This window comes from Nyctereutes procyonoides, unplaced genomic scaffold (genome assembly GCF_905146905.1).
Source record: "Nyctereutes procyonoides isolate TBG_1078 unplaced genomic scaffold, NYPRO_anot_genome, whole genome shotgun sequence".
NCBI lineage: Eukaryota > Metazoa > Chordata > Mammalia > Carnivora > Canidae > Nyctereutes > Nyctereutes procyonoides.
The window spans coordinates 4,221,704-4,234,652 of record NW_026575052.1 but is presented as its reverse complement, the minus strand read 5'-3'; the positions used below and the strand labels follow the sequence as shown (position 1 = coordinate 4,234,652).

General features: G+C 50.9%; 1 protein-coding gene across 1 annotated transcript in view; it reads left to right on the top strand.

Moving 5' to 3' along the window:
- The first annotated feature begins 4,123 nt into the window (after nucleotides 1-4,123).
- The window catches only part of SPATA21 (spermatogenesis associated 21), a 28,177-nt gene continuing 19,351 nt past the window's right edge, over nucleotides 4,124-12,949 (top strand). The window contains exons 1-6 of the mRNA XM_055332315.1: nucleotides 4,124-4,232; nucleotides 4,330-4,457; nucleotides 6,136-6,287; nucleotides 8,664-8,856; nucleotides 11,609-11,901; nucleotides 12,264-12,312. Coding sequence (XP_055188290.1) covers nucleotides 4,350-4,457; nucleotides 6,136-6,287; nucleotides 8,664-8,856; nucleotides 11,609-11,901; nucleotides 12,264-12,312 — 795 coding nt within the window. The 5' untranslated portion in view covers nucleotides 4,124-4,232; nucleotides 4,330-4,349. The remainder of the gene's footprint in view (nucleotides 4,233-4,329; nucleotides 4,458-6,135; nucleotides 6,288-8,663; nucleotides 8,857-11,608; nucleotides 11,902-12,263; nucleotides 12,313-12,949) is intronic.

The window sequence follows — 12,949 nt, the reverse complement described above, 5'->3', positions numbered from 1 at the left end:
AACAATCTTGAAAAAGAATAAAAGGGAAGAACTCACACTTCCTGGTTTCAATGCTTACTACAAAGCTACAGTAATGAAGACACTATAGCACCGAAATAAGGCTGGATGAATAGAGCAATGGAAGAGAATTCAGAATCCAGAAATAAACCCTTACATTTACAGTCAGTTGACTTTCCAGAAGTGTGCCAAAAACAATTTGGTAGAGAAACAATAATCTCTTTGGCATATGGTGGGGAGATATCCACATGCAGAAGAATGAAGTTGGATCCCACACACCATATACAGAATGAATTAAAAATGGATCCCAGACCTAAGTGTAAGAGCTAAAACTACACAATTTTTTTAAATCCATTTGTTTTTTTTTAATTTTTTATTTATTCATAGAGACACACAGAGAGAGAGAGAGAGGCAGAGACACAGGCAGAGGGAGAAGCAGGCTCCATGCAGGGAGGCCGACGTGGGACTCGATCCAGTGTCTCCAGGATCACACTCTGGGCTGCAGGCAGCGCCAAACTGCTGCGTCACTGGGGCTGCCCAAAACTACACAATTTTAAAAGAAAACACAGACCTAAATCTTCATGACCTTGGGTTTATGTTCCAATAAAAAAGAATCTAATGGGTTCCTAGAAATGACACTAAAAGCCCAAGCAACAAAAGACAAAATAGATAAGACTTCAATAAAATTTAAAACTTTTGTGCTTCAAACGACAAAAAAGTAAAAATACAGTGCAAATCATGTGAGAAAAATTTTGCAAATTATATACCTGATGAGGGACTTACATCTAGAATATATAAAGAGGGGCACCTGGGTGGCTCAGTGGTTGAGCATCTATGACCCGAGCCCAAGGCACCCAGGTGCCCTGAAGCAGAAAAAAATCTTAAACTGACTCCACACTGAGCATGGAGCCCAACGCAGGGCTTAATCTCATGACCCTGGGATCATGACCTGAGCTGAAACCAAGAGTTGGATGCTCAACCAACTGCACCACCCAGGACCCACCCCCCGCAACATAAAATCTTTTAAAAAACAATAAAGAAAAATGATCCATTTCATCAGCCATGAGGGAGATGCCAATCAAAACCTCGATGAGATACCACTTCGTACCCACACCCACTAGGACGGCTAGAATTAAGAGAGGCAGGTAATAACCAGTGTCGGTCAGGATGTGGGGGAGTTGGAACCCTCGTACACTGCAGTTGGGAACGTGAGTGAAATGATGCAGCTCAGGGATCCCTGGGTGGCGCAGCGGTTTGGCGCCTGCCTTTGGCTCAGGGCGCGATCCTGGAGACCCGGGATGGAATCCCATGTCGGGCTCCCGGTGCATGGAGCCTGCTTCTCCCTCTGCCTGTGTCTCTGCCTCTCTTTCTTTCTCTCTCTGTGACTATCATAAATTAAAAAAAAAAAAAAAAAAGAAATGATGCAGCTCCCTCGGAAAACAATCTGGCATTACTCTTGGGTAACCAAAGAGGTGGGAAGCTCTTACACTTAGGTCTAGGATCCATTTTATGCCCCTAACGGTCCCCTAACTCTATGTTTAGCCTATGTCCCAGCAATTACTCTCCTAGCTACATATTCAGGAGAAATGAGAACATATATTTACACAAAAATCTATACCTGAATGTGTACAGCAGCGTTTTTCATAATAGCCAAAAAAGTAGAAACGCACAAATGTCTATTAACTGACGAATGGGTATATAAATGTAGCCTGTTGGCCTTAAAAGGAAATGATGAATACAGGACACAACGTGGGTGAATCCCGACAACATTTTGCTAAGTGAGAGGAGCCAGTCACCAAGCACCACGTATCGTGTGACTCCAAGTATATGAAGCGTCCAGAATAGGCCAACTTAGAAGAGACTAGATCAGTGGTTGCTGAGGGCCGGGGGTGCGGCGGGGAGGATGGAGGTGATGGCTACGGGCCTGAAGCTTCTTTTTAGGGTAATGAAAACGTTCTGATATTTGAGGTGATGCTCAAACAAAGCTGTGAACCAAAGGCCGAGGCAACGAGTGCCTGAAAGAAGGACGGGGCCTCTGTGGGCCAGCCAGCCCCCTCCACTCTGTCCTCAGGTTCCAAGCCCTTCTACGACAGTGGGGGGGGGGGGGCGTCCCTTGTTCAGATTCCCACAGTTTCTAAGCTCCAGATGGGGACAGAAGGGGGCTGGATCGCTTCTGGAGCCTCTGCCCCCATAAAACGTCAGCTTGCGGAATCCTGGGGCCCGAGGTTCTGAGGTGGAGACAGTGGACAATGGGGGGCGTGTTCGAGGGGTCTTGGAGGGGGTGCCTCCAGATGAGGAGGCAGGAAGGCCCAGAGGACAGAGGAACGCGCAGGGAGCCCTCATGGGAGAGAGACGGCAGGAGAGAGGAACACCCAAGGGAGAGAGAGGGACTGGGTCACAGCGCTGACTCCTCTGTGCCGAGCGAGGGACTAGACCCTTTGGGAGGCAGGCACCGTGCCTGGGGTGAGCATCAACGGGGGTTGGGGTCTTGTTTGCATCGTGGGGGCGCGGGCCAGCTGCCGGGAGGACCGGGGGGAGGCCAGGATGGAAGGAAAGGAGGAGGGCGTGGGGGTTCGGGTTGGTGGCTGTTGGGGCACCTGCTCCGCGTCCCTGGTAGACGGGGAGAGCCTTGCGAACCCGTGCACCCTCAGGGCCTGGTGCGGGGCCGGCTGTCGGCTTGGGCTTCCCTGGAGGCGAGAGAATAGAGCGAGACCAGCAGTCCCGAGAGCCATAGGCCCGGGTCCCGATCCAGATCCTCTATGTGGTGCCAGACGAGACGCTGGGCCTCTCTGAGCCTCCAGGCTAAGCCCACTGACCTCCGGGGGTGGGGGTGGTTGGGGGGTAGAAAACCGCTCGCAAACATGCCCAGCAAATAGGAGGTTCCTGTGGGCCCGGGGGATGGCTGGCCATGATTTAGGGGGGAAGCCCCATCAAGATCTCCAAGGTCCCAGGGTCTCACTGAGGGGTCGATTTACCCCCTAGAAACTTGTCAACAGTAAAATGGGGTCGGTGATGCTCCCATAGAAATAGCATTAGTGTCGCCTCAAAGGAACTCAGAGGCTGGAGGGAGAGCTGAGGGCGCTGGAAGCTTGGAGAAGAGGCGGGAGGCTGGAGAATGAGGAGGGGTGGATGGAGAGACAGAGGAGTGGGACGAGGCACAGAGGCTGGGGTCTGTGGGGTTAGGACTGCAGGAGGCTGCCCAGGCCAACACAGCATGTTTGGGTAGGCTAATATGAGGTTGGCTGGGAGAGGCAGGAGACACCAAGAAAGGCCTTAGAAGGGATGTGTCCAGGCTGGAGGGGCGGATTGGGGTGCTTTGGTGAACTACCAAGGCCAGTGGGGTTCCCAAAACCGATGTTCCCAACTCCTGTTCCTTAACCCCAAGAAGAACTTGGGGGTTAAAATGCATATTAAAGGCTCTGAGGGGGATCCCTGGGTGGCTCAGCGGTTTGGCGCCCGCCTTCGGCTCAGGGCATGATCCTGGAGTCCCAGGATTGAGTCCCGCGTCGGGCTCCCACCAGGGAGCCTGCTTCTCCCTCTGTCTGTGTCTCTGCCTCTCTCTCTCTCTCTCTCTCTCTCATAAATAAATACATAAAATTAAAATCTTTTAAAAAAATAAAGGCTCTGAGAAGTCCTGCAGCAGAGAGCCTGTTTCATTTTATTTTTCTAAAGATTTTATTTGTTTATTCATGAGAGACACAGAGAGGCAGAGACACAGACAGAGGGAGGAGAAGTAGGCTCCCTGCGGGGAGCTTGGTGCAGGACTGGATCCCAGGACCCCGGGATCACGCCCTGAGCTGAAGGCAGACACTCAACCACTGAACCACCCAGGTGCCCCGAGCCAGTTTCATTTTAACTTTGCTCTTTCCAAACACATTTGGTCTGAGAACGCTCTTCTGTGGTTTACCCTGGGGGACCGATACTAGGACCAAAGAGCACCCATTAGGAAATGCTGTGGTAGGACAAAGGTCGTGTGTTTTGGAATCCAACAGGCCACAGTTGAATTCCTGCTCCGTGGCCCCGGCTGGTGTTGGACCCTGGGTGAGTCACTTTGCTTCCCAAGCGCCTCCTTGTCCTCGGAGTCATTGTAAGAATTAGGAAGGAGAATTTGTGGGTAAATGGCATGTGGCCAGCTCTTTGGTCATGCTGCATTCCCTCCGGTGCCTTGACTCTCCCCTTGAGTCGGGCTCTCCCTGTATCGCAGGTTCCACGTGGGCTGCTGACGAGGGACTTAGGTAGGTAATGGGCTGGGTGGAACTTTGATCGGATTTCTCCTGCGGGACCACAGCAACTGACGCCCCTCCCTCTGTACCCTCATTGGCTGCGGCACAGCGGACAACAGAAAAGCCCAGATGTACATGGAGGGAAGGATCAAGGCTCCTGGGGCCCAGCCAAGTCCTGGGATGAACACCGCCAGCAAGAGGCCTGGTGCTGAGCCCACCATATCAGGAGTCAGCCAGGTAAGGGCCCCGCACCTCATGTTCTGACCCTGCTATTCCCAGCAGGCCCCTTTCCCCGCCCCTACCCAGACTTCCTCCCCAACTGCTTTAATTAAGACTCAGTTATAAGTGACATGAAATCCAATCGAAACTGGACTAGCCGAGCATGAGAATATCTCAGCTTGGGTCACTGACAAATCTACCGGTAGACTTCAGGTATGGCTGGATCAAGGTGCTAAATGAGTGCCTCTTGGCTCTGCCTTCCAATGTGCCATTCCCCGGCGGGCTCTCCCTGAAAAATGGCAAGGATTTCCCTGGCCACTCCAGGCTTAAATCTTCTCATCTTACATCCTCTGGAATAGCATCCCCAACAGGAAGGAAGCGCCTTTGCAATAGTGGAAAAAAGTCTCTGGAACCACTGTCATTGGCCCAGATCGTGGTCACATGTTCATCCCTGAATTAGTCACCCTGGCACGGCAGAGTGGCCTGGATCTCTTGGTATAACGGAGCCAGAGGTGGCACTCAGTTGGCTTCACTGAACCTCCTGCACCCCACCACCACACACGCATATAAAATGCTGACTGCTTTTACGAGGATAGATGCTGCGTGAACAAAAGCAAGAATTCCTACTTCCTCTACTATGTGCCTCCCGTGGCCTCCCGCCCCTTTATAACCCGTATTCTCCCAGCAGCAGCCCCAGGCTTCCATCCATGCCCCCCCCCAGCCCCAGCCTGCATCCAAAGCTGTTGTCACACCCCTCAGCCTCCTTCCATCCATCCTTCTAAGTGCCAAGTGGCATGAGCTGAAGAGCACAGACCAGGCCCTCCTTCCCATCTAGTTTCCCCAGAGCCAAAAATGTCACCATACAAAGAGGTCAATGTTCCAAAGTATTGCCCTCCTCCTGTAGCTTCTGTTACAAGTCATGGCTTCCCCTGGGGGCAGGGAGAGCATCTGAAGGTGGTGCGGGGGTCTCCGAAGGAGGCTGGGGAGGCTCCCTTCACCTCTACCCCTGATTATTGGTTCAACGAGCAAAATCATGGGATGGGTCTCAGTCCCGTTGTGCCACCATCCATATGACCTTGGGCACTGGCCACTGCACCCCTTGGAACCCCATTGTCTTGGATGTGTCCTGGCGAGGACCAACTGGGTTCGGTCCCTGCAGGCATGAGCACAGGTGACCTTAGTGTTGGCTTTCGGCACAATCTGGTGTGCCAGCCGTCATCATTGGTCGATGGAGCCAGGTCATCCAGAGTCGCTGACTCGGTGAGGCTGGGAGGTAGCTCCCAGTCCTTGGGTTTCGACTCGAAACCGACCGGCCAGGATGGGCATCAAAACCCAGATCCAGGGCCTGGGCTCTGAAGTGGTGGAAATTGTGGACGCCTCTCTTGGGTCCTCTCAGGGTCTTGCCGTCCTTCGGGGGGCTTGACCAGGCTGACTCAGGGAGCCCCCTTGGCCCGGGGGCTACTCCAGACCTCAGGCCTCTGCTGGAGATGTTAGTGCCAAGTGACAGCATCTGGGCCCGACCGCTCCCTCCGGGGGCGCCTCGTCTCCTCCTCGCCACCATTGTCCAGTCAATGGCACAAGCACAGGATCTCTCTGGCCCCAAGGCCAGGACGATGCCCAGGGGGAGGGAGGAGCCCTCCCGAGTGGGTGCGTGTGGCCAGCCCTGGGCCCAGCGCCCTGAACATCTCTGTTGCAGGTTGCGTTTGCAGATGTTGCAGGGGTGGACAGTGGGAAGCAGCCCTCATCAGCCCCAGGAGGGCCAGAGAAGGGGCCCAGCCCCAGGGAATCCTCGGAGGACGGGCCTCTGGAGCTCAGGCCCCAGGAGCAGATGTGTCCGGCAGGACCAGGGTGAGCTGGGGACTTCTTGGAGAAGGTCCGGGAGAGATCTCTGCGAGTCACGTGGGGGACAGGGACGAGGCAAGAGTCCTTGCCAGAGCGCCCTTGCTTCTCTGTCGTGCAGCACAAACCACGCTTCATAATTACTCCTGGAACCTTCCCCCTCCCCCACTGTCCCAAGGCTTCTTTTTTGTGTCCTGCTCAGCCCCAATCCTTCCTGCCTGGGACCGGGCCTGGCACACAGCAGATGCTCAGTAAATATGTGTTCACTGAATCAATGGAAGAATGTGCAAAAGAGAGGCAGAAACACATTTACGTGGCATTATTGTTACTGTTTTCTAAATGCTGTGTATGTTTTTGACTTGTCTATAGTGAGAATGTAAATCTTTTTAAATTTTTTTTAAGATTTTAGTTTTAAGGGCCACCGGGGTGGCTCAGTGGTTGAGCGTCTGCCTTCGGCTCAGGGTGTGACCCCGGGGTCCTAGGATGGAGTCCCCCATCGGGCTCCTCACAGGGAGCCTGCTTCTCCCTCTGCCTGTGTCTCTGCCTCTCTCTCTCTCTCTCATGAATAAATAAATAAAATCTCTTTTAAAAATGCCTTTACTAGGCAGCCCAGGTGGATCCACAGTTTAGTGCTGCCTTTGGCCCAGGACGTGATCCTGGAGACCCAGGATCAAGTCCCACATCAGGCTCCCTGCATGGAGCCTGCTTCTCCCTCTGCCTGTGTCTCTGCCTCTCTCTCTCTCTCTGTGTGACTATCGTAGATAAATAAAAAAAATATATTCTATTTATTCATGAGAGAGAGGCAGAGACACAGGCAGAGGGAGAGGCAGGCTCCATGCACCGGGAGCCTGACGTGGGATTCGATCCTGGGTCTCCAGGATCGCGCCCTGGGCCAAAGGCAGGCGCCAAACCGCTGCGCCACCCAGGGATCCCCTAGAATATTTTTTAAAAATGCCTTTACTTTTATCTATTTCTAGAAATATACCCAAAGGAAATAATTGGAGATTCAGGCAAAGTTTTATGCAAGCTTTTTCACTGTCGTGTCATTTTCAATACTAAAAACTTGGAAATGCCAGTATGCCTTAAATACCCGCAATTGAGGAATGGTAAAGTCAAGTATGCTTATCTATAAAATATAGAATTTGGGGGGCCCCTGGCCAGCTCAGTCAGTGAGGTGTACGACTCTTGATCTCAGGGTTGTGAGTTCAAGCACCAGGTTGGATATAGCGATTACTTAAACAAAAAATAAGTAAATAAAATAAAATATGGAATTTTATACTTTCACTTAAAAAGCATGTTTATGAAAGACTTTTTGGCAGGGAAAACATTTACGTTGTAACGATCATTTAAGAAAGATTGCAAAACTATGTATGCAATATAATTGTAACTATGTAAAATTAAGCAATTATTTCAAGATGGTAATGAAATAAGTCCCCACGACAAATATATATGCACATCCATAGGAAGAAGCCTGGGGGAGGTACTCCAGAACCCAGAACATGAAAGTGAGATCTGAGTGGCAGATTCAAATCCTGCGCTGTCACCTGTAGCCTGTGACCCTAAGCTCAAGTCTTGTCTTCAAGTCTCTCAACTTCTGTGTAACCCAGTTCTCTGTGATTTTTCTTTCTTTTTTTTTTTTTAAAGATTTTATTTATTTATTCATGAGAAACAGAGAGAGAGAGAGAGAGGTAGAGACACAGGCAGAGGGAGAAGCAGGCTCCATGCAGGGAGCCCGATGTGGGACTCGATCCCGGGTCTCCAGGATCATGCACTGGGCCAAAGGTGGCGCTAAACCACTGAGCCACCCGGGCTGCCCACTTTCTTTTTTCTTTTTTTAATTTATTTCTTTATTTGAGAGAGAGAGAGAGAGAACGCGCATGCAGTGGGGGGAGGGGAAGAGTGAGAATTTCAAGCAGATTCTCTGTTGAGTGCGGAGCCTGATGCAGGGCTTGATCCCATGACCCTGAGATCATGACCTGAGCTGAAACCAAGTCAGATGCTTAACCAACTGAGCCCCCCGACAGGTGCCCCAAGATTTATTTTGAAGTAGTCTCTATTCCCAACATGGAGCTCAAACCACAACCCTGAGATCAAGAGTCACATTTTCTACCGATCAAGCCAGCCAGGTGCCCCCGATTTTTCTTTTTTTCTAAACAACAACAACAATAGTAATAATAAAATCCTAACTCCCCTAAACATTGACATCACAGTGTGTGGGATTTGGGGAATTCGTGTCAGTCCTTCACTCATCCTCTCTGGCCTTAAGTCTGCCCCTGTGGCATGTCTAGTCCTGCAGAGGCGCTCTGGGGAACCACTTAGGAGTCTAAGAATATAAAACCGTGGCCCAATCGAGGAGCTGAGGTGTCACTCTGTTGTCCTCCCCAGGAAGAAGCAGTCAGCCCCCCAGGAAGGGCCCGGGGAGCTGCAAGCAGTCTGGGAGCAGGCCAAGCCAAGAAGTGAGCTGGGGGCGCTGCCTTCCAGGGTCCCTGCAGCACCTGAAAGGAAGCAAACCGCGGCTCAGCAGGGGAGACAGCAGAACCCAGGGACGGTGAAGGGCCAGGTCCTCCAGAGCCACCAGGTAATGTCCACGGAGACGTGGGCAGGAGGGCACAGAAGGACCGCCCCACGGGGGACACTGAGAGCCCCCGTTTCGGTACACTTGCATCTATTTCTCTCCGCGCCCTGGAGACGTCAAGTGTCGGGTGTCTGTGGGTCACTGGGACATTCTGGATGTTCTTGATTGCAAGACTTTGCAACTATGTCAATGGGTGCTGGGGGCGGGGAGGAGTTGAGGGCTTCTGGTTACAATAAACATAGGGTCCTGCTGGATTTAACAAAGCTCAACGGGTTTTCTTTACACTAGGATATCCTAGAAGCTCTTTCTTAGCTGCTGAGCTCTGTGGGACCTTGCAGGAGATGGTTGGAGCTTGGTGCCTTTTTAAAACTTATTTGACTACAAATGCCTTTTTACTCATTTTCTTTTTAAGATTATTTATTTATTTTTTAAAAGATTTTATTTATTTATTCATGAGAGACACAGAGAGAGAGGCAGAGACCAGGCAGAGGGAGAAGCAGGTTCCATGCAGGGAGCCCAATGTGGGGCTCGAGCAGGACCCCAGGATCATGACCCGAGCTGAAGTCAGATGCCCAACCTACTGAGCCACCCAGGTGCCCCAATGCTGAACATTTTTTAATGCACTTATAGGCCATCTATATATCTTCTTTGGAGAAATGTCTATTCAAATACTTTGCTCATTGTTTAAATTGGATTGGTCCTTTTCTAAGAGTTCTTTATACATTCTAGGTACTAGTCTCTAATGAAATACATGAGTCACACATTTTTGCTTCCATTTTATGGATCATCTTTTCACTCTCTGCCTTTTTTTTTTTAATCAAGTTTTTTGTCTTCTTAGTGTTGAGTTGGGGTTCTTACATATCCTAAATACAAGTCCTTTATCAGATATGTGACTGGTGAATGTTCTCCTCCAGCCTGCGACTTGTCTTTTCCTTTTTTTTTTTTAATTTTTATTTATTTATTATAGTCACAGAGAGAGAAAGAGAGAGAGGCAGAGACACAGGCAGAGGGAGAAGCAGGCTCCATGCACCGGGAGCCCGATGTGGGACTCGATCCCGGGTCTCCAGGATCGCGCCCTGGGCCAAAGGCAGGCGCCAAACCGCTGCGCCACCCAGGGATCCCGTGACTTGTCTTTTCCTTTCTCTTAATAGTGATTTTCAAAGAACACGAATTCTGAATTTTACTAAAGCCTAACTTATGAATCTTTTCTTTAGGGCTGGAGTTTTTGTTTTTGGTTTTTTAAAGGTTTTGTATTTATTTATTAATGAGAGACACAGAAAGAGAGGCAGGGACACAGGCAGAGGGAGAAGCAGTCTCCATGCAAGGAGCCCGACTTGGGACTCGATCCTGGGAATCCAGGATCATGCCCTGGGCCAAAGGCAGACGCCCAACTGCTGAACCACCCAGGCATCCCTGGGGTCGAGTTTTTGGTGTTATTTCTTGCACGTCTTTGCTGAACCCAGGGTCACATCGGACATTCTTCTATGTTTTCTTCAAGAAGTTTTATAATTTTAGGCTTAATCTTTAAATCCATCTTGGGGTGCCCGGGTGGCTTAGTCGATTAAACATCTGCCTTTGGCTCAGGTCATGATCCCAGGGTCCTGGGGTTGAGCTCTGCTCAGTGGGGAGTCTGCTTCTCCCTTTCCCTCTGCTGCTCCCCTTGCTTGTGCACACTCTCTCTCTGTCAAATATGTAGATAAACATCTTATAAAAATAAAATAGAATAACTAAATAGATAAATTTATGATCCGTCTAGAGTTAATTTTTGTGCACGGCATGTTGGATTGTGGTTCAGGTTTTGGCTCATGGCCATCCAACCATTCTAGCACTATTTGCTGAAGACTACTTCCTACTGAATTTACACCTTTGTTGCAAATCAGTCGAGCATGTATGTGTGAGCTGATTTCTGCATGCATCTATTTAACTTTATTCCAGGACCACACTGTCTTTTTTTTTTTTAATTTTTTTTTATTTATTTATGATAGTCACACAGAGAGAGCGAGAGAGAGGCAGAGACACAGGCAGAGGGAGAAGCAGGCTCCATGCACCGGGAGCCCGATGTGGGACTTGATCCCGGGTCTCCAGGATCGCACTCTGGGCCAAAGGCAGGTGCCAAACCGCTGCGCCACCCAGGGATCCCCAGGACCACACTGTCTTGATGATAAGTCACTTTAAAATAAGTCTTGAGGGCAGCCCAGGTGGCTCAGCGGTTTGGCACTGCCTTCAGCTCAGGGCTTGATCCTGGTGGACCCGGGATCATGTCCCATGTTGGGCTCCCTGCGTGGAACCTGCTTCTCCCTCTGCCTGTGTCTCTGCCTCTCTCTCTCTCTCTCTCTCTCTCTCTCTGTCTCATATTCTTTCATGAATAAATAAATAAAATCTTAAAAAAAATAAAATAAGTCTTGAAATCAGGTAACGTAACCCCCTTTTTAGGGAGAACCATGAAGGATTCTTTGTCCGTTAGGAAATCCACTTAAAGGGAACCACCTCAATTCCTCCAAGCTCCCCTTCTTTGTCTGCAGAGCAGCGTGGACTATGACTTTGGATAGGCTGTGACTCCCGTGGGCCTCAGCATCCTTGTCCCTGAAAACGAGGGTCTGTGCTGCCTTCTAGGGATGCTGAGAGCACTCAGTAAGAGGATGCTTGCAGTGCCTGGCTCACAGTAAGCCTGGGATAACTGGTCTCCCGGTGAGTGTTGAGGCTCACCTGGGAGCCAGGATCCAGGCTCCTCATTTTGGTGTCCTGTCCTCAGCAGGGCCCAGCATGTCAGCCCAGCCCAGGTCAGCAGGCAGCGAATGGGCCAGACATAGTGCAGCCAGTGGAGACCTCTTGCATCTTGGACAGCTGTGGGCAGTGGCCTGGAGACAAGCTCCCCAAGAGGGTGGACACCCTACACATCAGGCCACAGGAGGCTCTACTAGAGCCTGGCCTGGGGGGACAGAAGGAGAGTCCCCAGGAGGCAATGCCCCTAAAGGACAGGGCAGCTCCGGAAGAAAACACGGCCAACTCCTCGCCATCCACACCAGGACCTGAGCCACTCAAAGGAAGGTAAGTCATCCTCTGGGGTACTGTCCCTTACCCAACTCCCTGACCCAACAATTAAGTTATAGATGAGATGAATTCTAGTCCTGATTGCTCCTGACCTGATGTAGGACCACGGACCACTCATGCCTTTCTGGGCCTCAGTTTCCCCATCTGTATGATAGCTCTAACACCAGAATTCTTTGTTCTGCAAACCTGTACTTTAACCATGGGGATGTGAGGGAATGAGGGCCCCCTCTGAGATTAGAAGACCGGAGGAATGAAGCTAGGATAGTGGACCTGAGTGTCCTGGGTGCTGGGGGAAGGTCGGTGCAAAGGACGACCCTCGAGCTGACCCTCTGCTAGCCTGGGGTCTCTCCCTTTTTTAGAGTCAAGACTGTGGAGACCGAGCCAGCACCAAGGCCTGTTCCTCCACTGGTAAGTGGAGCCCGAGTAGGGATGGGGAGGGTGCCAGTCTGGAACCAGGGTGAGGAGGGAGGCAGATGTGGGATGGGGGTGGTATTTGGGTCCAGCTGGGGAAGGTGTGAATGTGGATTCACCTGTGTGCTTGTGTGAGTGTGCACATGTGTGTGCTTGCACGTGTGCATGCATGTACACACGTGTGTGCATCTTGGGTCAGGAGCAAAGGATCCCTTTATACCCTGGAGCTTGGAAAGAGGAGCAGAACCCTGGGCTGGTAGCTGGGTTTGTCAGAGGAGATTTTTTTTTTAGAAGGAAGGTAATATAGCGTGTTTATGCTGATGGACAAGATAGAACTGGGTGCTTTAGGGACAGCGCGACAGGCAAGAGCTGCATCTGATTTGGGAGGAAGGGCTGGACAGGAGTCTACATGGCCTGGCTTGGTGGCTGGAGGTGGGGTGGAGATGATCTGCCCCTGTAATAGGGGGACAGACGCAGGAGGTGGCTAGATTTGTCAGGTGAATCAGTGGGCATTTATTAAGGGCCTCCCGCGTGTTGTCACTGGACAGTCGTGGATAAAAGAGGCAGACGAGTCCTGCCCCCGTGAAGCTTACCCTCTGGTCAGGCGGCAAGCGGCCGGTATGGACACGGCCAC